This window comes from Lithobates pipiens, unplaced genomic scaffold, assembly GCF_037356315.1.
Source record: "Lithobates pipiens isolate NorthernLeopardFrog02 unplaced genomic scaffold, aLitPip1_a1.2 Scaffold_1, whole genome shotgun sequence".
In the NCBI taxonomy this organism is placed as follows: domain Eukaryota; kingdom Metazoa; phylum Chordata; class Amphibia; order Anura; family Ranidae; genus Lithobates; species Lithobates pipiens.
The window spans coordinates 252,988,708-253,015,244 of record NW_027507685.1 but is presented as its reverse complement, the minus strand read 5'-3'; the positions used below and the strand labels follow the sequence as shown (position 1 = coordinate 253,015,244).

Here is a 26,537-nt window from a genome sequence, read left to right as displayed (position 1 = left end):
AATCGCCTGATGTTTCGGCCAGTCGGGAAATAGGTTTCATACCAGCTTGCTGTTTGGCCAGGAGGAGGATCAGTGTTACAACAGCGAATTTTCAACACACCTGGGTAGGCATCCCGAGTCCACCCTATTTTAAAGCCTCTAATCAGGTTCTTCATAAACAAAACCCGGCCGCTCAAATTCATATGCCCGGTGACCTGAAAGGGGCCGGACGTGGATAGATTCATGAATCTATCCACTGCATATAGGGGGTGCTGAAGAGGGAGGGGGCGGCGCCCTGGCCCCCCTAATGGACGGGCCGCCCCTGGTATGCACTCAATACTTGGTCGGGTCTCCTTTTGCATGAATTACGGCATCAATGCGGTGTGGCATGGAGGTGATCAGCCTGTGGCACTGCTGAGGTGTTATGGAAGCCCAGGTTACTTTGATAGCGGCCTTCAGCTCATCTGCTTTGTTAGGTCTGGTGTCTCTTATCTCCCCTTGACAATACCCCAAAGATTCTCTATGGGCTTTAGGTCAGGCAAATTTTCTGGCCAATCAAACACAGTGATACCATGATCATGTGACCAGGTATTGGTACTTTTGGCAGTGTGGGCAGGTGCCAAGTCCTGCGGAAAATGAAATCAGCATCTCCATCAAGCTGGTCAGCAGAGGGAAGCATGAAGTGCTTTAGAATTTCCTGGTAGAGGGCTGCGCTGACTTTGGACTTTATAAAACACAGAGGACCGACGCCAGCGGATGACATGACTCTCCAAATCATCTCTGACTGTGGAAACGTCACACTGGACCTCATGCAACGTGGATTCTGTGCCTCTCTGCTCCTCCTCCAGACTCTGGGACCTTCATTTCCAAATGAAATGCAAAATTTACTTTCATCTGAAAAGAGGATTTTGGACCAATGAGCAACAGTCCAGTCCTTTTTCTCCTCAGTCCAGGGAAGACGCTTCTGACGTCTCTGGTTCAGGAGTGACTTGACACAAGGAATGCGACAGTTGTAGCCCATGTCCTGGATATGTCTGTGTGTTGTGGCTCTTGAAGCACTGATACCAGCCGTAGTCCATTCCTTGTGATTCTCCCCACAGCCTTTGCTTCACAATCCTCTCAAGGCTGTGGTTATCCCTGTTGCTTGTGCACCTTTTTCTACCACACTTTTTCCTTCAACTCAAACTTCCATGAATATGCTTGGATACAGCACTCTGTGAACAGCCAGCTTCTTTAGCAATTACCTTTTGTGACTTACTCTCCTTGTGGAGGGTGTCAATGACTGTCTTCAGGACAACTGTCAAGCCAGCACGATTCCCCACGATTGTGTAACCTACTGAACCAAATTGAGAGACCATTTCAAGGCTCAGGAAACCTTTAGCCCTTGTACACACGGTCGGACATTCTGACAACCAAATCTGTTGGATTTTGTCCGAAACTGTTGCATACACACGGTCGGACAAAGTTGTGGTAAAATCTGATTGTACATAACGTGATGACGTTATTTTGTTACGACAGGACTACGTTCAGGCTAGTAGCCAATAGCTTTGGTCTAGGAATTTGATCTGAGCATGCGTGGCACTTTGTCCGTCGGAGTAGGCTACACATGATCGGAGTATGTCCGATTGGAGCATTTTGTCTGAAAATTTTACGGACAAGTTGGAAAACTTGGTCCGTTGGATACTCCGACGGAAACAGTCCGATGGAGACCACACACAGTCGGAATATCCGACAAAACGGTCCGATCGGACACATTCCATCGGAATCTCCGACCGTGTGTACAAGGGCTTACAGGTGTTTTGAGTTATTAGCTGATTATAGTGTGACAACATGAGTATACAATATTCAACTTTTTCACAATATTCTAATTTTCTAAGATACTGAATTTTGGGTTTTCATTAGATGTAAGCCATAATCATCAAAATAAAAATAAAAAAATGCTTGAAATACATTAGATTACCAAAAGTATTGGGACACCTGCCTTTACACGCACATGAACTTTAATGGCATCCCAGTCTTAGTCCGTATGGTTCAGTATTGAGTTGGCTCCGCCCTTTGCTGCTATAACAGCTTCAACTCTTCTGGGAAGGCCGTCCACAAGGTTTAGGAGTGTGTCTATGGGAGTGTTTGACCAATTCTTCCAGAAGTGCATTTGTGAGGTCAGGCGCTGATGTTGGACAAGAAGGCCTGGCTCGCAGTCTCCCCTCTTATTCATCCCAAAGGTTTTTTTTCAGGTTGAGGTGAAGACTCTGTGCAGGCCAGTCAAGTTCTTCCACCCCAAACTAGCTCATCCATGAACCTTGCTTTGTGCACTGGTCCAAATCATTTGGTGGAGGGGGGGATTATCGTGTGGGGGTTGTTTTTCAGAGGTTGGGCCCTTAGTTCCAGTGAAGGGAACTCTTAAAGCGCCAGTATACCAAGAAATTTTGGACAATTCCATGCTCCCAACTTTGTGGGAACAGTTTGGGGATGGCCCCTTCCTGTTCCAATATGACTGCACAACAGTGCACAAAGCAAGGTCCATAATGCGTCCTGACCTTAACCCGACAGAACACCTTTGGGATAAATGAAAGTGAAGACTGGGAGCCAGGCCTTCTCGTCAACATCAGTGCCTGACCTCACAAATGCGCTTCTGGAAGAATTGGTCAAACATTCCCATAGACACATCTCCTAAACCTTGTGGACGGCCTTCCCAGAAGAGATGTAGCTGTAAGCCCTTGTACACACGTTCGGACATTCCGATGGAAAATGTCCGATCGGACCGCATTGTCGGATAATCCGACTGTGTGTGGGCTCCATCGGAATATCTGACGGACAAAGTTTTAGAGCTGGGCTATAAAACTTTCCGACAACATGATCCGATCGGACTTAGTCCGATTGTGCGTAGAGAATTCCGATCGGACAAAGTGCCACGCATGCTCAGATCAAATTCCTAGACCAAAGCTATTGGTTACTAGCCTGAACGTAGTCCCGTCGTAACGAAATAACGTCAACACGTTACGTACGATCGGATTTTCCGACAACTTTGTCCGACTGTGTGTATGCAACACAAGTTTCGGACAAAATCCGACGGATTTTGTAGTCGGAATGTCTGACCCGTGTGTACAAGGGCTTATAGCTGCAAAGGGCGGGCCAACTCAATATTGAACCCTACGGACTAAGCCTGGAATGCCATTAAAGTTTGTGTGTGTGTGTAAAGGCAGGTGTCCCAATACTTTTGGTAATATAGTGTATATCACTCTGTGCGTAATGAATCTATATAATATTAGCTTCACTTTTTGAATTGAATTACTGAAATAAATTCACTCTTTGACGACAGCCACATTTTTTGAGGTGTACCAGTTGTGTACCTGGATCTATGTGTACTATGTGTTTCCATGGGTATGGATGAACCAGGCATCAACATGGAACTATGTATATAGGTGTAGTACATGTGTACCTGGAGCAATGTGTATGGGCAGTACCAGGAAGAATTTATGTCCAGATGTACTAGCATTGTCCCAGGAGGTAAGTGTTATGTGTACCTACCTGTAGCGTTCTGGGTCTGGCGACTCTCCATCCCGCCATGCCGCTGTCACTGACTTTCTTCTGGAAGGCGGAATGCTGATGCAGAGATAAGTAGATTAAACTTCTCATCCTCTGCCGCCTTGTGATGACACCCCATCTCCCGGCTTTGATTGAGTTAGTGCTTTAAAACATGTTTAAACCGGCATTTACATCTCCTTCACATAATGGATTCACTTGTAGGTTTAGCCGCACACCGCTCCCGAGACTTGTAAGCTTAAAGAGCCCTGTTTTGCCAGTCAGCATCTCGGAGACAGCCGGCCTGGTGAATTATTGAGCACCCTCTGCCACTCCGCTCTGCAATGGCATTAAATTCCTGTCTTTGCACTCCGGCCTGTTGTCATGCATTATGTTTAGTCGGCATTGTTAACCTGTTTGTATCTGAGGCTTTGGCTGCCTGCTGTTGGGGAACTTTTACGTGTTTCTTGTATCTAGAAGAAAAAAAAAAAGCCAGCCATAACATTATGAGCACCCACCTAATATTGAGTAGGTCCCCATTTTTTGCGGTCGAAACAACCCTGGCCAATTGAGACATAGACTCCTATAGACCTCTGTAGGTACGCTGTGGTATCTGCCACCAAGCTGTCGGTAGCAGATCCTTTAGGTTGGGAGGTGGATGGGGGACTCCATGATGAATCGGACTTGTTTTTCCAGCACATCCCACAGGATGCTCGATTGAGATCTGTAGAATTTGGAGGCCAAGTCAACACTTGAAACTCACTGTTGCGTTCTTCAAACCATTCTTCAATTCATCAGAGCAGGCCACCTTCTCTCATTGCTTGGTGGTCCAGTTCTGACGCTCACATGCCCATTGTAGAGGCTTTTGACTATACACGGGTCAGCATGGGCACCCTGACCAGTCTGCAGCTTTACAGCCCCATACACAGCAAACTGCGATGCTCTGTGTGTTCTGACACCTTGCTATCAGAACCAGCATTATCTTTTTTTGCCAATGTGAGGTCCAATAGCTCTTCTATTGGATCAGACTACACAGGCAAGCCTTCCCTCCCCCAATCAATGAGCCTTCCCCCCCGATCTCCTATCAATAAGCCTCACCCACCCCCCCACCACCTCGATCAATGGGCCCCCACCTCCCATTGACAAGGCATTCCCAACCTCCCATCAACGAGACTTCCCCTACCTCCGATGAATGAGCCCTCCCCCCACCACCACCCCAAATGAATGAGCCTTCTCCCTCCCCACCTCCCATCAATGAGACCTTGTCCTACCTCCCATTAATGAGCCTCCCCCACCCCCATCATTGAGCTTTCCCTCCTCACTGCCATCGAAGAGCCTCCCATCCCCACCTCCATCAATGAGCCTTCTATCCTCACCTCCATCAATGAGCCTTCCCTTCCCACCTCCAATGAGCCTTGGACACCCATTACCCTGTCGCCGGTTGGCCAGTTCTCCTTCTTTGGACACTTTTGGTCGTTCCTGACCACTACAGTCTGGGAACATCCAGAGATGCTCTGACCCAGCCATCTAGACAAATACTTACATTTGTCTATTGATGCCATCAATAAGCCCCCTCCCCACCTTCCTCAATGAGCCTTCCCGCCCACCTCCATCTATGGGCCTTCCCCCCCAACTCCATCCATCGGCCTTCCCCCCACCTCCATCAATAAGCGTTCCCTCCCCCCACCTCTAGCTATGAGCCTTCCCCCCTCTTCCACCTCCATCCATGAGCCTCCCCACCCCCCACCTCCATCCATGACATGAGCCTGCCCCCCCACCTCCCATTAATGACCCTACCCCACCAATGAGCCCTCCACCTCCCATTAATGAGCTCCAGCCTTCCATCTATGAGCCTTCCCCCTCTCCCCACCTCCATCAATGAGCCTTCCCCCACTTCCCATCAATAAGCCATCCACCTCCCATCAATGAGCCCCCCCCACCTCCCATCAATGAGCCTCCCCCCACCTCCCAACAATCTGCCTTCCCCCCACCTCCCATCAATGAGCTTTCCCCCTACCTCCCATCAATGAGCCCCCCCCCCCACCTCCAATCAATGACTCCATCAATGAGCCTTCCCTCCCCCCACCTCTATCCATGAGCCTCCCCCCCTTCCCCACCTCCATCCATGAGCCTTACCTTCCCCCCCCCACCTTCCATTAATGAGCCTCCCCCCACCTCCATCCCTGTGCCTTCCCTCCTCCCCCAACTTCGATTAATGAGCCTCCCCCCACCTCCAACCAATGAGCCTTCCTCCTCCCTCCACCTCCCATCAATGAGCCTTCCCCCTCCCCCTATCAATGAGTCTTCTCCTCCCCCCACCTCCCATCAATGAGCCTTCCCCACCTACAATGAATAAGCCTCCCCCCACCCCCACCTCCAATAAATGAGCCTCCCCCACCACCACCTCCAATCAGTGAGCCTTCCCTCCATCAATGAGCCCCCACCTCCGTCAGTGAGCTCTCACCTCCCATGATTGAATGACCTTCATTGATGAGCTTGCCATCCCCATCTCCATCAAAGAGCCTTCCTCCCTCCCCTCCTCCATCAATGAGCCTTGGTCACCCATGACCCTGTCGCCGGTTCTCCTTCCTTGGACCACTTTTGGTCAGTCCTGATCACTGCAGACCGGGAACATCCCACAAGAGCTGCAGTTTTGGGGATGCTCTGACCCAGCCATCTAGACATTACCATTTGGCCCTTGTCAAAGTCCCTCAAATCTTTACATTCGTCCATTGCTACATAAATGGTAATCTAGGCAAGTGATAAGGGTAGAGGAGCTGGGCCAGCACAGACAATAATTGGACACTTGCACATGAGAGAGGGCTATGGCATGCAAGGAAGGAGGGGGCTGTGCTTCAGCATTTGGCTCTGGTTGGAGGAGTTAAATTTTATAGCAAGCTCTAAGTCACCCAAAAAAATGCATGGAACTGAAAAAGTAGTTATGAAAACATCGGACTTTTCTGAGGAGGACTCTGATGGGGATTCTCATGAAAAGAGGGAGGGAGACCCATCATGTATGGGGGGACGGATGGGGACCCTTGTGTAAGGGGAACGGATGGGGTCCGTCGTGTAAGGGGGGATGGAATTTTACCCTCATGTAAGGGGATACGGATGGGGTCCATTGTGTAAGGGGGGGATGGTCGTGTAAGGGGGGATGGACGGGGGCGGTCATGTAAGGGGGTACGGATGGGGTCTGTCATGTAAGGGGGAACAGATGGGGTCCGTCATGTAAAGGGGGTATGGATGGGGTCCGTCATGTAAGGGGGTATGGATGGGGTCCGTCATGTAAGGGGGTATGGATGGGGTCCGTCATGTAAGGGGGAACGGATGGGGTCTGTCGTGTAAGGGGTGTACGGGCGCGGTCTGTCATGTTAGGGGGGAACAGATAGGGTCCGTCATGTAAGAGGGGACGGATGGGGTCCATCGTGTAAGGGGGGGTGGCTTTGAACCCTCATGTAAGGGGGGATGGATGGAGTCTGTCATGTAAGGTGGGACGGATGGGGTCCGTCATATAAGCGGGGACAGATGGGGTCCATTGTGTAAGGGGGGACGGATGGGGTCCGTTGTGTAAGAGGGAACGGATGGGGTCCATCTTATAGGAGAGAACGGATGGGGTCTGTCATGTAAGCAGAAACAGATGGGGTCCGTCATGTAAGGAGGGATGGATTTGGACCCTCATGTAAGGGTGGATGGATGGGGTCTGTCATGTAAGGGGGGAGGGATAGGGTCCATCATGCAAGATAGAATGGATGGAGTCCGTCATGTAAGAGGGGATGGATGGGGTCTGTCTTGTAAGGGGAAACAGATGGGGACAGTCATGTAAGTGGGGGACCGATGGGGTTCATCGTGTAAGAGGGGGCAGATGGGATCCGTCAAGTAAGAGGGAGACCGATGGGGTTCGTCATGTAAGAGGGGACAGATGGGGTCCGCCGTGTAAGGGGGGGTGGATGGGGTCTGTCGTGTAAGGGGGAACGGATGGGGACAGTCATTTAAGGGGGGGGTGGATTTGTACCCGCATGTAAGGAGGGACGGATGGGGTCCATTGTGTAAGAGGGGATGGTTGTGTAACGGGGGAGGGATGGGGACCCTCATGTATGGGGGGATTGATTGGGACTCATCTCTCCCCACTTACATGAGAGTTCCTATCAGAGTCGTACCCCCACCCGGGGGATACCCTCATATATCCTCCCATACATGAGGGTCCCCATCCCTCCCCCCCTTACATGACAGACCCCATCCGTCCCCAGTTACATGAGGGTTCCCAGCCGCCCCCCCTTACATGATAGCGGAGACTGATGGGAACTCTCATGTGAAGGGGGACTCTGGTGGGGGCTCTTATGCGCTCTGATGATTTTTCATCCTGTGGATATTGGTAACATACACAATGTGTCCCTCCTACTGTACAATCTGGCGCCCCCCGTCCTCAATCCTCACCCACTGCACACAATGGTGTACTTATCTGTTGATTTGAAGGTGGGTCGCCCCCGGCTGCCTCGCCCCTCCCCCCCCACCCCCGTCCTCCATCCATCGGCTGGAAATAACAGACGCCGGGTTATTCCCGCGCCGCCCGCCGCCTCCTCCTCCATTTTCTTTAGCGATGATTTAGCGGGAATTTTGTGCTGTAAAGCGCGGCTCCTGGGGGAGGACGACTATTACTGAAGGACTTTCAGCTGTCGGAGACGGTTGCGCGGTCTGTGCTCGGCGCGGAGTCCTTTTCCTCGAACGCCTTTTTTTTTTTTGCTTATTAAGCCAGTCAGGCATTTCACTGCCAGTTATAAAGCAGGCAAATGTGCGCAGGAGGGCCATAAGCATATTTTACTGTTACCGAGAATCATTTATACCGCTTTTTATATAGTCGATATTCCCTCCAGAGGCCCGGATTAGACTTTAAACTAAATCTACAGTTTTGCTCACCTTTGTGTAATACTCGCCGTAATGGAATGAAACTCCGGCAAATGAATATTTGATTAGACTGAAAACCCAATAAATGAATACATTTACTGCCTGCCGGCTCCTACAAATCCTCCACGAAAACGGGACGCAGAGTCGCTGAAAAAAAAAAAAAAAAGCCGTGGATATCGTTTGCGCTTCGGCTGTTCCCCGCCGCTAACTGGTCTCCTGAGCCGTGGCAGCCTTGTAGACGTTGGGACACATAACTCGGGGGATGGGGGAGGAGGGAGCCGTACGGCTCCTGCTTACCCCACAGAAAATACGGCGCGGAGAAAATCCAAAGAGGGGCCATTACTGCGAGGATGATTGCGCATCGTGCCGCACTGCCTGCCATTGACTTGTCTCTGATGGGAAAGGATGATTCCCCCTTTTGGTTTTATAAAAAAAAAATAATACTTTCAAGAATGACTACATCCTTGTAATAGAAAAAAAAAAAACGTATTCAGCAGTTTTCAGTCCTTTTATCAATCCTGAGCGAGGCCGGGCGGATCTGCGACCATTTAGCATGCAGTCCTAAATTAAAATCAATTTAAAGTCATCATCTTTTCCTATAATCCAGAACTTCTATTCAGATAGATGGAGCCCCGAACTGAGCAGTCTAGAGCAGTGGTCTCCAAATTGCGGCCTGGGGGCCAGCTGTGCCCCTTTGCTCGCCTTTATCTGGCCCTTGGGGCACTATTCCTCCCAGTAGCGGCAACGGCGGGGCACTGTTGCTGGCGCCGACGGCGGGGGCACTGTTGCTGGCGCCGACAGCAGAGCACTGTTGCTGCCACTGGCGCCGACGACCGGGCACTGTTGCCGCTGGCGCTGATGGCGGGGCACTGTTGCCGCTGGCGCTGATGGCGGGCCACTGTTGCCACTGGCGCTGATGGCGGGCCACTGTTGCTGCCGCTGAAACCAAACCTAAACTGTTTATGCTCACTGGCACCAGCACAATTTCTACACCCAATGGCCACAGTCCGGCCTGTCTCTCTGAGGACTAGAGGGAGTGGTCTAAGGTCAATTTTATTCTATAGTTCTATTTTTCATATAGCCATATCTATAATAAATAATAGTGAATGATATGAAATGAATATTGTGCGGGTGCCGAGGGGGGGGGGGTGTCACTGGAGACACGTGGGTGCCGGGGGGTGTCACTGGAGACGCGCGGGTGCCGGGGGTGTCGCTGGAGACGCGCGGGTGCCGGGAGGTGTCGCTGGAGACGCGCGGGTGCCGGGAGGTGTCGCTGGAGACGCGCGGGTGCCGGGAGGTGTCTCTGGAGACGCGCGGGTGCCGGGAGGTGTCTCTGGAGACGCGCGGGTGCCGGGAGGTGTCGCTGGAGACGCGCGGGTGTCGGGAGGTGTTGCTGGAGACGCGCGGGTGTCGGGAGGTGTCGCTGGAGACGCGCGGGTGCCGGGGGGTGTCGCTGGAGACGCGCGGGTGCCGGGGGATGTCGCTGGAGACGCGCGGGTGCCGGGAGGTGTCACTGGAGACGCGCGGGTGACGGTGATTCACTGGAGACGCACGGGTGGCGGGGGGTCACTGGAGACGCGCCAGTTCTTGGGGTCGCTGGAGATGCGTGCCAGTGCTCGGGTCACTGGGAATTGCTGGGGGTCCGTGGAAATGCGTAAAACTGGGGTCACTGGAGACATGGGGATAACTGGAGAGCAGGGGTCTCTGGTAACATGGAAGTGCATGGTTCCTTGGAGACACAGAAGTGTGAGGGATCTCTGCAGTGCACAAGATTGCAGGGATCACTGGAGACACAAGGGTGCAGGGCCGGTGCTACCACTAGGCAAACTAGGCAGCCACCTAGGGCACACTGCCACCTAGGGAGCCCAGGCGCTGGTTTCCCTCCGCATGCTCTGCAGGCTGCAGCATGTAACTCATACTGATAGTGTAATCAGAGGCACATCACCGAAGCCTGGAGGACATGTTCTCCCGGGTCTCCCAACAGAACGGAAGCAAACATCCCCTGCCAATGCGCGCCTCTATGATCATCAGTAACCGACCCGTCTGTCTCTCTCAGAGACTCTCTGGTGATCGTCCCAGTACAACCAGCTCTGCCTTACACACAATGCATTCCCTAGAGTCGGGGTGCCCAACTGCTGGCCCTCTGATGTGGCTCGCCACCTCCTGCCCTGGGACAGCGGGTCGGCAAGCCCAGATTGCGGGTTCCCGACTCGCCATCCCCGAGCATCAGTGTGAAGAATTGAGCCGGCACTAGAGGACGCAGAGCCGATGTTTCCTGTATAGCGCCGGCTCCTGTCACATGGGTAGGGCAAAAGGGGCAGAGCCATATGGGGGGGGGGGGTGTCAAAATGAGGTTTCGCCTAGGGTGTCAAAAATCCTTGCACCAGCCCTGCAAGGGTGTAAGGCAGGGGTCTCAAACTAATGGCCCAACAGCTGTTACTAAACTACAAGTCCCATCCAGGGGTGGACTGGCCATTCGGCCTCTCGGGCACTGCCCGAGGACCCCGGGCCACTAGCCCCCCCCCCCCCCCCCCCCCCCGGGGGTTGCCAGCCTCAGTAAAACCAGGGACAGTATGTAAAAATCTGTGTTTTTTCTTTTTTTACATCTGTCTATGAAATGTCCCTTACCGACATCCTTTTGGTCTAAAAATCCAGAGATTATAGCTGCCCCGCCTCTCCAGTACCTTCTCAGCCAATAGAAACATGTCTGTGTATACTGTGTGTACATGTCTGTGTATACTGTGTGATTGTATACTGTGTGTGTGTGTGTGTGTTTGTATACTGTGTGGCCCCATAATCTCTGATTGCCTGGAGGCCCCATAATCTCCTATTGCCCGGGGGCCCCATGAGTTGTCAGTCGGCCCCTGGTCCCATCATGTTTCTGCCTGAGGGAGTCATGCTTGTAACTGTCAGCCTTGCAATGCCTCATGGGACTTGTAGTTTCGCAACAGCCGGAGGGCCGGCAGTTTGAGACCCCCTGGTGTAAGGGTATCTGGGATGCACAGGGGGTCCCAGTCACTGGAAGAACAGGTAGCACAGGATTTGAGAATGGAGGCACGGGGGCAAATCGTCACCTAACCTCCTAAAGGTGGTTCCAGGTAGAACCCAGAAATGTTGGCCGACGCATTCTAGAGAAGGCTCTAGATGGAGGACGAGCCGAGGGTGACGACGTTTTCATTCCTGCCTTTTGTAAAGGAACAAAGTGCATCTAAATAAACAAAACCTTGAGAATCCGGATTTTCTGGATTAAAGCAAAAATATTAATTGAATGTTTTTAATGTTCATAAAAAAAGGTGTAAATTCCTTTTAACCACTTCCGGACCGCCCGCCGCCGTTATACGTCGGTAATTTGAAGAGGAGTATCGTTGTTATGGCAGCAGTTAGCTATCACAACCCCTGGTATCCTCTTCAGTGAGCGGTCCGGTTTCAGAAAAAGGGGTCTCTGCGGCGGATTCGCCGCAAGATCACTTTTATCGACGGTGGGAGAGGATACCCTCTGCTTACCGGAGGAGGCGATCGGATCCTTCTTGGGGCCCGACATGGAGATGAGTGAGCGGGAAGATGACCCCCTACCCATCTCCATATCATTGCAGGGCGGAAGCGACGTCAAAAGGTTACTTCCGCCCATATCTCTTAAAGGGACTTTTTTTTTATTATTGCATTTTAGTGTAAATATGAGCTGTGAGGTCATTTTGACCCCCCCCCCCCCCCCCCAGATCTCACGGAAAAAAAAGTCAGATGTAGCCCACACACGGTCGGATTATCCGACAACGCGGTCCGATCGGACATTTTCCGTCGGAATTTCCGACCGCGTGTACAAGGGCTAAGAGGGAGGGTTATAACCCCTTGTCAGTTTTTTGCCATCTGTATCCTATTGGGGAGATTTCCCTTCACGTCTGGGCCAAACAGGAAGTGAGGGAATCCCTGGTTGTTACCATAACTAGTGTCCCCCCGGTGGAAGAATTCCTCTTTACTCCTGTTCTGGTGACAACCAAAAATTTGGTATTTCCTTTCACAGGTCTCATGAGGCCACGTAATAGGAATAAAAGTGACACCATTTTTTTTTTTTTTAAACGGTGTAAAAATAAAAAGTAAAATAAAAAAATAAAATAAGAAATCATTCCGACGGATTTTGTTGTCGGAATGTCCGACCGTGTGTACGGGGGCTTACACTATCCAAAATGGAAAAAAAAAAAAAGTAGTTTTTCGCAAAAAAACGGTTCCATTTTAAATAATGGCCCCGGCCATAATGCTGATCATGTTTTATTTAGTGCTCCAGTAAACAGATTTGGGTTCAGCTTCCTCGGCTCTGACATTTCTGGATTATTTATGAAGTAAAGATGTTAAAAAAAAAAAAGGAAATAATTCATTATTTAGAATTTTTTTCCATTTAGAAGCATCCCTCAAACATGGCGGATGGCGGTCCGCTCTCTTACATTTTCTCTGAAGTTTTTGTGCTGAGGGGGGGAAAGCTGCAGCCTTGTATAGAAGCATGGCGCAACGATATCGATGGCGTCATCGGCGTGTGACATGTGCAGAAATGTACATTTTAGCTGCTGTGTGCGGCCGCTTTACTTCTGAGGATCGCAAAAGTTGGCGAGGCAAGAGAAAAAAATAAATAAAAATAAAATACTCCCACAGCTTTCCTCACGCTGTTCTTCTGCATGAGCTGCATGGTCAGGACGGCACACGGACGCATTTTAACCACTTAAGGACCGAGCCTCTTTCTGCGATTTGTTGTTTACAAGTTAAAAACAGTTTTGTTTTGTTTTGCTAGAAAATTACTTAGAACCCCCCCCCCCCCCCCCAAACATTATAAAAAAAAAATTCTAACGCCCTAGAGAATAAAATGGCGGTCGTTGTAATACTTTCTGTCACACCGTATATGCTCAGCGGTCTTAGCCCTTGTACACACGGTCGGACATTCCGACAACAAAATCCGGTGGAAACTGGTGTTGCATACACACGGTCGGACAAAGTTGTCGGAAACTCCGATCGTTCGGAACGTGATGACGTTCGTTGGTTACGACGGGACTACGTTCAGGCTAGTAGCCAATAGCTTTGGTCTTGTAATTTGATATGAGCATGCGTGGCACTTTGTCCGATCGGAATTCTCTACACACAATTGGACAAAGTCAGGAGGTATAACCCCTTTAATCCAAGGAGGTCATATGACCTCCATTCGGGGAGGAAGTTACATAGTTACATAGTTAGTAAGGTTGAATAAAGACACCAGTCCATCCAGTTCAACCTGAGTGAGTGTCTACAATTGTCCCTATCCCTGTACATTGCACACTCACATCGGTCCCTACCCTCAAGGAGCCCACAATCCAAGGTCCCCATTCATATACTAGGGCCAATTTTGGACAGAACCCAATTAACCTACCTGCATGTCTATGGAGTCTGGGAGGAAACTGGAGTACCCGGAGGAAACCCACACAGGAACAGGGAGAACATGCAAACACTAGGCAGGTAGTGTTGTGGTTGGGATTCAAACCAACGACCCTTCTTACTGCTAGGCAAGAGTGCTGACCACTACACCACTGTGCTGCCCAAAAGTGGTTATGGTAAAACACCCCAAGGGGCCATAAACATGTCGAAGAAACCTGATGTACCCAAAACGAACAAAAAATAAAATTGTCATTAGATATTCTGTAAACGACCGATACCCGGACACATGATTCAAAACCCGGACTGTCCGGGTGAGTCCTGGACAGGTGGCAACCCTAATCTGACCTCCAAAGCATCTGAGAAAAACTGAGACTGGTTGACCAGATGCTTGTTCATGCCGGTAACAGCTTGTAAACATGAAACCGAAACTGGAAGTGACAATATCCTTATCGCTTCTGGTTTCTGATGTCACAGAGAGGGCGGAGCGACATCAGTTCCTCTCTATCTCTGCAGTGAACAGGATGCCGCCCAGTGGCGGCAGGAGGTATTACCCCTTTAATCCAAATGGTCCAATCATATGACCTCCATCCGGGGAGGAATTGGTTAAGGTAAAAAACACCAAGGGGTCATAAACATGACGAAAAGAACAAATCTAGCCCAAAAAAAAAATTGCCATTAGATATTCTGTAACTGATGGTAATAAAAAAAAAAATGCTTCTATTTGTAGCCCAGTTCGGAGAGGGGCGCCGGACACCTCGCTGGGAATGCGGGTGGCTTTATTCCATCTGTACGCTCTCCAAGTCACATGACCCGATATTTCCGACTTTAGATAAATATTTTTGTTGTCTATTTTATTCCTCCTGCCTCTCGGTGGAGGTTCTCAGGCTCCGAGCATTCCTCCCGGGGGGGGGGGGGGGCCATGACACTCGCCGAGACTTTCTTCTTTTATTTTCCCTTCTGCATAAAAAGTATCTGCTGATCTGCGTTCGGAGCGGCTGTGCGAGATCTCGACTTTTTTTTTTTTTTATTCAGTTGTTAATTAGCTGCTTCCTGCCCCTAATGAAGTGAGTGCGCCGGCTGCGGATTAACATTCAGCCGCTGCGACGTCTTGTTTACGCTTCCAGATGTTTTCTCTTTATCTGCGAGTTCCCGCTGACAGCTCCGGCAAAATGATAAATCACTCGTATTATGGCTGAAACGCATTTCGAAATTGAAATGTGCCAGCGCTTGAAACCGCTCCAAGGATGGAGCGTCACTTAGCGGGTCAATAATCGGATCGTTTGCTGCAGCGGGCGGCGTTCGCATATTAGAAACCGAAGGGGCGGAATTGATGTCCATATTACATACGTTGTTACGTGAGATGATGAGTGCTTATGCCGCGTATGACTAGGGTTAACCGCGCCCGCAAGACGGGGAACGAAATGGCAGCCGCTCAATCAGTTTGTAACTAGCTAGGGAGATGGAGGTGGGGGGGGGCGCTCATTACTGAAAAAAAATCAGTTCGGCGATAGGAGCCTAAACTAAAAGTAGAGGCTTCGGTTACGTACATTTGCGAATGTGGAGGTAGCACCACCGCGCCGTTAAAAACAAAAACAAAAAAAAAACGCATGTCGCCCTTGTGTCGTTTACTGTTAATGGCAAGCAGACGCGCGCTACGCTACGGTCAATGCCCAAAACGGTTCAGGAACTTCTTTGGCGCACGCCCAAATGGATGGGTTGCCCTATGCATGCTGAGTAAAATTGTGGCAAAAAGAAAAAAACGCATGGTCACGCAACGCTAGGTGTGACCCTAGCCTTAGCGGCGCCGGTTCACTATATGCCATGCATTTTTTAATGTGTGGCGCATTTTTCTACATTTTTTTTTACATGCAGTTTTAACCCCGCTACCAACGAACTCCATTAGAACGCGTGTTTTGATGATAGCATGCAGGATGTTCCAATAGAGAGCAATGGAGGCGCTGCACAAAAAAAAAGTGCATAAAATTGCAACGCGCAAAAAGCGCACCACACACACATGTGAATGAGCCGCCTATAGCAGTGATGACAAACCTTGGCACCCCAGATGCAACATCACCACAGTGCAAATGGGTCCTAATGATTTAAATATGATTGGTGCCCAATAAGTTTGAGCTAAGTGATGGAGAACCTTGGCACCCCAGATGTTTTGCAACATCACCACAGTGCGAATGGGTCCTAATGATTTAAATATGATTGGTGCCCAATAAGGTTGAGCTAAGTGATGGCGAACCTTGGCACCCCAGATGTTTTGCAACATCACCACAGTGCGAATGGGTCCTAATGATTTACATATGATTGGTGCCCAGTAAGGTTGAGCTAAGTGATGGCGAACCTTGGCACCCCAGATGTTTTGCAACATCACCACAGTGCGAATGGGTCCTAATGATTTAAATATGATTGGTGCCCAATAAGGTTTTCGCTAAGTGATGGCGAAACTTGGCACCCAAGATGTTTTGCAACATCACCACAGTGCGAATGGGTCCTAATGATTTAAATATGATTGGTGCCCAATAAAATTGAGCTAAGTGATGGAGAACCTTGGCACCCCAGATGTTTTGCAACATCACTACAGTGCGAATGGGTCCTAATAATTTAAATATGATTGGTGCCCAATAAGGTTAAGCTAAGTGATGGCGAACCTTGGCACCCCAGATGTTTTGCAACATCACCACAGTGCGAATGGGTCCTAATGATTTACATATGATTGGTGCCCAGTAAGGTTGAGCTAAGTGATGGCGAACCTTGGCACCCCAGATGTTTTGCAACATCACCACAGTGCGAATGGGTCCTAATGATTTAAATATGATTGGTGCCCAATAAGGTTTTCGCTAAGTGATGGCGAACCTTGGCACCCCAGATGTTTTGCAACATCACCACAGTGCGAATGGGTCCTAATGATTTAAATATGATTGGTGCCCAATAAGGTTTTCGCTAAGTGATGGCGAAACTTGGCACCCAAGATGTTTTGCAACATCACCAGAGTGTGAATGGGTCCTAATGATTTAAATATGATTGGTGCCCAATAAAATTGAGCTAAGTGATGGAGAACCTTGGCACCCCAGATGTTTTGCAACATCACTACAGTGCGAATGGGTCCTAATAATTTAAATATGATTGGTGCCCAATAAGGTTAAGCTAAGTGATGGCGAACCTTGGCACCCCAGATGTTTTGGAACTACATTCCCCATGATGCTCAGCCACTCTGCAGTGTAGTGGAGCATCATGGGAAATGTAGTTCCAAAACATCTGGGGTGCCGAGGTTCACCATCACTGGTCTATAGAGTACCAATAATGAAAGGCGTATCAATAGCTAGAGTGGACCTGGAGGTCCCATCAGGTGTTCTTTTGGGTTGAGGTAAGGACTCTGTGCAGGCCAATGTTGGACTAGAAGACCTGGCTCGCAGTCTCCGCTCTAATTCATCCCAGAGGTGTTCTAACAGGTGGAGGCGAGTCAAGTTCCTCCACCCCAAACTCGCTCATCCATGTCTTTATGTACCTTGCTTTGTGCACTGGTGCGCAGTCATATTGGAACAGGAAGGGGCCGTCCCCAAACTGTTCCCACAAAGTTGAGAGTATGAAATTGTACAAAATATCTTGGTATGCTGACGCTTTAATGGTTCGCTTCACTGGAACTAAGGGGCCAAGCCCAACCCCTGAAAAACAACCCCACACCATAAATCGCCCCCCCCCCCCCCCACCCCAACAAATGATTTGGACCAGTGCACAAAGCAAGGTCCCTAAACACATGGATGAGCACGTTTGGGGGGGAGGAACTTGACTGGCCTGCAACCCGATAGAACACGTTTTCGATTAATTAGAGCGGAGACTGCGATCCAGACCTTCTCGTCCAACATCAGTTCCTAACCACACAAATGCACTTCTGGAAGAATGGTCAAACATTTCCCATAGACACATCTCCTAAACCTTGTGGACGGCCTTCCCAGAAGAGGTGAAGCTGTTATAGCTGCAAAGGGTGGAGCCAACTCAATATTGAACCCTACGGACTAAGACTGGGATGCCATTAAAGTGTAAAGGCAGGTGTCCCAATACTTTTGGTAATTTAGTATATGTAGGTATAGCCTATAACAAGAAGTGCCTGAACAAGCACCTTCATTGGCAAAATCATTGAAAATTCGATTTTAGTGATCGAGTTCACTGTAACATTTTTAAAGTCTCTTCAATTAATCTCCGATTCACCAGATGCCAATGTTTGGAACCACCATGTTCTGGTCTCTAGAATCAAATTCTCCTCCTTTTTTTATTCTCTTCCATCCATCTCTCCCCGGCTATAGACCTTCAGCTGCTGCGTCACCTCTTCCCGCCTAGTAAAGGGAATAGCGCCCCCCGGCCTTTATATTGTGGTTTGCAACAGTGACCACAATTTAATGCCTCGCATTAGAGCTGATTAATCATTTCATCTTTTGTTTTTTTTTCCTGGACTGAAGTGCAGCTGTCAGAGCGTCCCGTATTTCAGGGTTATAGGGAGGATATAATTGATTGTCTGCGCTCTGTGGCTGGCGGCCCCCCCAAGGACTGCACAGCCCTGCTGGATTACACGTTACAGACAATTGTTTGGAATGTCTTGCGGGCAGAAAGCAGACGCACGTTCCTCCGGGGGCCGGCTGTGAAAATGACTCATGGTACGTCTTTAAAAAAAAAAAAAACATTTATCGCTCGCCGTTGGCACGATTTCACCAAGCTGGATTTTTGCGGCAAAATTTTCCCCCTTTTACTGAAATGTTATATAGATGATTCTCCAATTTCGTCATGTGGCAATGCAAAGCCAAATTAGCCCAAAAACAGTAAAAAAAATCCCTTTTGAAGCGTGCAATGGCAACAAGCGGCGTAACGTGGCTTTGTTTATAAACGAAGCCATGTCACTAATACAGATTTTACAGAAATTTTCTACAAACTTTCCTGGTTTTGTCATGTTGCACTGCTCAGCCAAAATTAGCCTAAAAAGTTCTGATTTTAAGCCAAGAGTGTGCACTGCCAACTAACTGCGTAACATGGCGTAACATGGCGTAACATGGCTTGGTTTATAAACAAAGCCACATCGCTGATACAGATTTTCACTTTGCAGAAATTCAGGATGCACCGATACCATTTTTGTTTACAATGAGTACGAGTGCCGATACTTTTTTTTTCAGTACTCGCCGATACCAATTACCGATACCTAACTAGTTTTTTTGTTTTAACTTCAGCTTTCATCAATGGTACAAAGTGTTGAAAAGTTATTTACCAATGAAATAAATCGTTTTTTGTTTTTTTTTCATTTAGCGCTTTTTCAATGTAAAATGTGTAAATATAGGTTAATATATATATGTGTAAAAATATTCACTAACAAAGCAAATAAAAAAAAGTTTTAATTGTTTATTGTTTATAAAATGGATGTGAACAAAAGAAAAAAAAGCAGGAAATATTTAAATGGAGAATAGGGAGTTAATTAAAGCAGATTAGAGTAAATTAAGGGTTATAAAGCGGTTAAACAGATGAACATTTGTTCATCCCTTTGATCTGCAGATGAAGAAACAGAAATATACAAAAAGAAACAATGTTTCTTTTTATTTTAGTGTTTCAGGGCTGAGCAATGTTGTTAATAAACATTTCGGCTTTTTTTTTTTTTAAGCTCCAATTACTGGACTTCTTTAACACTTTGGGAGACCCACTGACAGCTCAAAGAACCGAGCCTGAAAGTATCGGTTTCCGGTATCGGTGCATTTGCACGAGTACCGATACTTTTGCAAATACTCGGTGTCGGTACCGATACTAGTAGCTGTGCAACAGATAATGATTCTCTAATTTCACCATTTGAAACTGCTAAGCAGTGGCAGCTGGTGCTCAATATTTTGGGGGTGGCAGCAAACAAACCTGGCCCCCTCACTCGCACTACCCCCCGTGGGAGATGGACGGGAAGTCGGTGATCCATGGCCTTACCTTAGGCCGAGGACGAGGTGGTGCTTGATCTGGGGTAGGGCTCCTGGAAGCTTAAAGAAGCTGTTTCTGCCCCTCTCCACCTGCTGCACCTCGCTCAAGCTTGCCAAGGGAAGAGCCGGGGTCATTGCTTCTCCTCCCAGCCAAAAAGGCATTGCTTCTGCTAAAAGGAAAAAACTGCGCTACGGAATAAAAATGATATTGGTCGGAAGCTGCAATTCAAATGTACACCAAAAATACACAAAACAGAAAGAGAAAAAAAGAGAACTGCGCTAACCTCAAATGCCCAAAGTGAATGGGGTATGTGTATGTGCCAGACCCACGATATGAGTCTTAGTATCTTATTGTCTCTAAGACCACCTCAAAGATATAGTGCATACTATTATATATACAAATAAATAAAATTAAATACAAAAACGGGACACAGATACGTGTCAATAATGTGAATTCCCCAAACACAATACAAATTGTATAAATCTCTGTGCATATACCCCTAAAATAAAAAATTATTATGTTATTCAGTTTTTTTACATAAAGTAACTTATCAAAAAAGTATTTTGAGACACTCTACATAATGTCCATATAGTTATATACCAAAATATAATGAAATGTCCACATGGTAAATAAACACCGGTGAAGAAAAAATTCCAAAAAGCTGAATTAGAAGTGCACAATTTAAAAATCTTCTCCAGAAATATAATGTGCTTTTCCCATCACCGAATGAATGAATTGGCTCCTTACCAGATCCAAGCGACCCCCCGTTACAGAGGGTCACCACAGGCGAAAAACAATCAAAGGATATCCGGGTAACGGTTCCCCCTCAGGCGATCCCGAATCTTTCACGCAATAGGGTTATGGCTGTTGCTCCACATATCACTCCCAACTCAACGTGGTATCACATAGGGAAAAACATAGGTTCCAGATAGTGTAAAACCAATGATTTTAATTTGCAAAAAAACGAACGTATACATTTACATAAAAGACTTTAAAAGCAGGTTCAAAACAGAAGCGTGCACCGGCCGGACACACGCCAACGCAGAGACAAACCCGTCCTTCCTGGTCTAAAAAGAACGAACACGACTGGGGTGACGTCGACACGTTCGCACCCCCCAGTTTGTCACCCCAGTCGTGTTCGTTCTTTTTAGACCAGGAAGGACGGGTTGGTCTCTGCGTTGGCGTGTATCCGGCCGGTGCACGCTTCTGTTTTGAACCTGCTTTTAAAGTCTTTTATGTAAGTGTATACGTTCGTTTTTTTGCAAATTAAAATCATTGGTTTTACACTATCTGGAGCCTATGTTTTTCCCTATGTGATACCACGTTGAGTTGGGAGTGATATGTGGAGCAACAGCCATAACCCTATTGCGTGAAAGATTCGGGATCGCCTGAGGGGGAACCGTTACCCGGATATCCTTTGATTGTTTTTGCCTGTGGTGACCCTCTGTAACGGGGGGTCGCTTGGATCTGGTAAGGAGCCAATTCATTCATTCGGTGATGGGAAAGGCACATTACATTTCTGGAGAAGATTTTTAAATTGTGCACTTCTAATTCAGCTTTTTGGAATTTTTTCTTCACCGGTGTTTATTTACCATATGGACATTTCATTATATTTTGGTATATAACTATATGGACATTATGTAGAGTGTCTCAAAATACTTTTTTGATAAGTTACTTTATGTAAAAAAACTGAATAACATAATAATTTTTTATTTTAGGGGTATATGCACAGAGATTTATACAATTTGTATTGTGTTTGGGGAATTCACATTATTGACACGTATCTGTGTCCCGTTTTTGTATTTAATTTTATTTATTTGTATATATAATAGTATGCACTATATCTTTGAGGTGGTCTTAGAGACAATAAGATACTAAGACTCATATCGTGGGTCTGGCACATACACATACCCCATTCACTTTGGGCATTTGAGGTTAGCGCAGTTCTCTTTTTTTCTCTATTGCTTCTGCTAAGACTCCCTGGCCAATCAGGTCTCAGGACCCGCATCCTGATTGGCCAGGAGGAGAAGCAGTTAGACATTAGCGAATATCAAACCACCCTTTTTTTTAAGCCAATTAGAGCCTCTGGCTCTAATCATGTGCTTAAAAAAAAAAAAAAGAAAAAACCCCATTAAAAACCATGAATCCTGCACCATGCATGTAGCTTAGGGAGGCCGCGCCCCTAATGGAGCAACTGCCACTACTGCTAAGCCAAAAGAGTTCCCCTTTGAAACCAAGAGTGTGCAGTTGTCAGAAACTATGAAATCAGGCCGAGACAGAAGTACAGTTAAATCACACTTGTTTAATAATAAAAGTAAAAAGAACAAACATAGTCAAAACATAGACAAAAAGTTCAATAACCGGAATGGATAGTCAGCCAAGCCAGAAGTCAGGGATCAATATAGTGGAACAGCAAGCAGGATCTGGAGCCAGAAGGGATGTCAGGAAAGCAAGTCTTGAACAGGATCGCAGGAGATAGTCTCTGTGATGTTGACCAAGGTGAAGCAGAGATCCTCTGGACTGGACGGCTTAAGTAGGCAGGACTGACGAGTAGGATATCATCAACAGCTAAGTAACTGTGGAGAGATAGGAGCTGGCAATTAGCCGACAGCTGAGTGGCCAGCTCAGAGAAGGAAGGGCTGAGCCCAGCCCTGATAGCAGTGCTAAAACCAGCTGTGTAATATGGCTTGGTTAGTAAACAAAGCCAGGTCACTCATACAGATTTATTTTTCTCAATAAATCCATGTAGTCAACCTTGACGTAGCAATCATTTTAGATTGTTTATCAACAAAGGGATAGGGGGTTGCCACTAAGGTTAGCTTTTTTTGGCAGAAGACCAGGCTCAGGAAAGTTGAATGGAGCTTCTGTAACCCTCAGGAGCCACCTAAAAAGTCAAATTTCCATAAGAAAACGCCAAAAATCACCTTCATATTGACTTCATCTGAAGTTAGTGTGGCAGATCGCTGGACTAGTTTAAGTGAACGGTAACTACAGTATATACAGTGCCTTGAAAAAGTATTCATACTCCTTGAAATTTTCCACATTTTGTCATGTTACAACCAAAAACGTAAATGTATTGTATTGGGATTTTATGATAGCCAAATACAACAACATGTTTTATTTCTAGGTCCTTCGGAATTTTGGGGAAAAAAAGTCCTCTGGAGCCCACACACGATCGAATTGTCCGACGGATTCCGGACCTAGTCTGCCAGAAAGTCCGATCGTGTGTACGTGGCATAACAGGTTTTCTTCTAAGATTGTCCTGTATTTGGCTCCATCCATCTTCCCGTCAACTCTGACCAGCTTCCCTGTCCCTGCTGAAGAAAAGCATCTCCGCAGCATGATGCTGCCATCACCATGTTTCACGGTGGGGATGGTGTGTTCAGGATGATGTAGAGCAGGGGTAGGCAACTTCCCTGCGCTGGCAGGAATGTAACAGAGTTTCCAAAATGGTAGCTTTCTTCAGAGATGAAATAAGTTCTTTCATTTCAGGTTGGAGCATTCAGAGATTTAGCTTAATGATATATATATCTATCTATCTATCTATCTATCTATATATATACATACATATATATATATATATATATATATACACATACATACATACATACATACATACATACATATATATATATATATATATATATATATATATATATATATATATATATACATATATATATATATATATATATATATATATATATATATATATATATATATATATATATATATATATAATTCTATATATTTAAAATAAAATTACTTAGAACCCCAAAACATTTTATATATATATATATATATATATATATATATATATATATATATATATATATAGATAGATAGATAGATAGATAGAGATATATATATATATATATATATATATATATATATATATATATATATAGATAGATAGATAGATAGATAATATTTGGGAGTTCTAAGTAATTTTCTAGCAAAAAAATACTGAATTTTAATTTGTAAACAACAAATGTCAGACAAAGGCTTGGTCTTCAAGTGGTTAATTTACAAAAATATGAAATTTGTTACATTTAATTTACACAAAATATGAATATTTGTTACATTTACCAAAACTTATTTGTATCCTTTTTCTTTTTTTTTTTGTTTCAGAAAACAGATCATACATTAAACCTCCCATCATGTACTGAGGACGGGGGTTGGGAGTTCATCGTCTGCAACTAACACTGTTTAAGAAAAAGAAGACCAAGGCTTCTGCTGCCTTCAGTATGAAATAATGGATCATCATAGATCGACACGTGGCATGAGAAGGAATTTTATGGACCATTTTGGCAGTTGCTGCATCACCAACTGCCCCGCCATTCTGAGAATACAGAGCGCGATCAGGCCACCCCCCCCCCCCCCCTAAAATAACACCTTGATCCTCAAACATCATTTTAAGCACATCTATAATTGCCCCCTTCTCCCACCTGGATATTTTGCTTTTCCGACAGAAACAATTTTACAGTCTACAGTGCAATTGTATCTAACTGAATAAAAATACAGACGGCGCCCCTAGTGGCTGGAGGGAGTACTTTTTATCACAAACCACCTCTAAATGGTATCATTACAGAAAAAAAAAAAATCAGCTTTGTTTACCGAAGCGGACCTACCCGCTATTTACGACATTTTCCAAACAAACTTGTGTACATTTTTTAAAAAGTGAGAAACTACAATGCTGTAAAAAACTAAAAAAAAAGTGAAAAAAACTTTCATTGGACGACCGTCACAGAGCCACAACGCCGAGGATTGTTAACGCCTCTTTAAATGCCGTGCTTGCGTTTTGGGCCTTTTATCGGGAGCGAACGTACGGTAGAGAAGTTAGGTTGATGAAGAGTTCTGAGTAAACGGTTCCTCTGTTGTACTATATTAAGTTAAAGTATAAGTTTGTTAAATTGTTCTTGCTAAGATGCAGTATTAAAAAGAAAAAAAATGTTTGACTTTTGAAATGTGTTTTTTATTCTGTGATGTAATGTGATATTACACCGCCTACCAATCGCCCAAAATCCCTTTTTAAATATATCAGTTTATAAGCTTGTAAAGGAAAACATTGATAAAATAAAACCATCACATGCCCACCATAAAACATATGTAATTGGCAAAAAAAAATATTTTATTTTTTATTTTTTTATTTTATTTTTTTATTTTATTTTTAGATGTAGGGAATAGTTAAAACGGTATTAACCCAAAACAAAAAATTAGATATATTGCATCCTACCAATCATCAGATGATTAGATGTGGTGGCTGCATTAACTGTCTTTTTTTTAGGCTTTTTTTTTCTTTATTTTTACTTGTTGATCCTGACGTTAAGTCTTTTATTTTGTTTAACCACTTACCTAATGGGCACTATTACCCCTTTCCATCCCAGGCCAGTTTTTAGTTTTCAGCGCTGTCATACTTTGAATGACAATTGCGCGGTCATGCAACACTGTACCCATATGAAATTTTTATCTTTTTTTTACACAAATAGAGCTTTCTTTTGATGGTATTTTATCACCACTGGGTTTTTTATTTTTTGCTAAACAAATAAAAAAAAACAACATTTTCAAAACAAAAAAAAAGTTTTTTTTAGTTTCTGTTATAAAATTTTGAAAACAGGTAATTTTTCTCCTTCAATGAAGTGCGCTGATGAGGCGGCACTAATGGGCACTGATTGGCAGCACTGATAGGCTGCACTGGTGGGCACTGATAGGCTGTACTGAAGGCACTGATAGACAGCACTGAAGAGGCTGCACTGAATGGCACTAATAGGCAGCACTGAAGGGCAAAGATAGGCGGCACTGATGAGAAGACACCAATTGGCAGCACTAATGGGCACTGATTGACGGCATTGTTGGGGCTGCTCTCAAGGGCAGTAATAGGCACCATTAAAGGGCAAAGATAGGCGGCACTGGTGTGAAGACACCACTTGGCAGCACTAATGGGCATTGATTGACGGCAGTGTTGGGGCTGCACTGAAGGGCACTAATAGCCAGCACTGAAGGGCAAAGATAGGTGGCACTGATGAGAAGGCAATAATAGGCACTGATTGACGGCAGTGTTGGGGCTGTACTGAATGGCACTAATAGCCAGCACTAAAGGGCAAAGATAAGCAACACTGATAAGAAGGCACTAATTGGCAGCACTAATGGGCACTGATTGATGGCATTGTTGGGGCTGCACTGAAGGGCACTGTTAGGCAGCACTGAAGGGCAAAGATAGGCAGCACTGATGAGAAGACACCAATTGGCAACACTAATGGGCACTGATTGACGGCAATGTTGGGGCTGCACTGAAGGGCACTAATAGGCAGCACTGAAGGGTAAAGATAGGCAGCACTGATGAGAAGGCACTAATGGGCACTGATTGACCGCAGTGTTGGGGCTGCACTGAATGGCACTATTAGCCAGCACTGAAGGGCAAAGATAGGCGGCACTGATGAGAAGGTACTAATTGGCAGCACTGATGGTCCCTGATTGACGGCAGTGTTGGGGCTGCACTGAAGGGCACTAATAGGCAGCACTGAGGGGCAAAGATAAGCAGCACTGATGAGAAGACACTAATTGGCAGCACTAATGGGCACTGATTGACGGCAGTTTTCGGGCTGCACTGAATGGCACTAATAGCCAACACTGAAGGGCAAAGATAGGCGGCACTGATGAGAAGGCACTAATTGGCAGCACTGATGGTCACTGATTGATGACAGTGTTGGGGCTGCACTGAAGGGCGCTATTAGGCAGCACTGAAGGGCAAAGATAGGCGGCACTGATGAGAAAACACCAATTGGCAGCACTAATGG

At 46.4% G+C, this 26,537-nt stretch overlaps 1 protein-coding gene across 6 annotated transcripts in view; it reads left to right on the top strand.

The window, feature by feature from the left end:
- The window catches only part of DACH2 (dachshund family transcription factor 2), a 669,978-nt gene extending 645,271 nt beyond the window's left edge, over window positions 1-24,707 (top strand). For all 6 annotated transcript variants that reach the window (XM_077485215.1, XM_077485223.1, XM_077485208.1 and 3 more), the window contains one exon: window positions 23,872-24,707. In XM_077485215.1, the coding sequence (XP_077341341.1) occupies window positions 23,872-23,909 (38 nt within the window). In that variant the 3' untranslated portion in view covers window positions 23,910-24,707. The remainder of the gene's footprint in view (window positions 1-23,871) is intronic.
- Window positions 24,708-26,537: the final 1,830 nt, after the last annotated feature.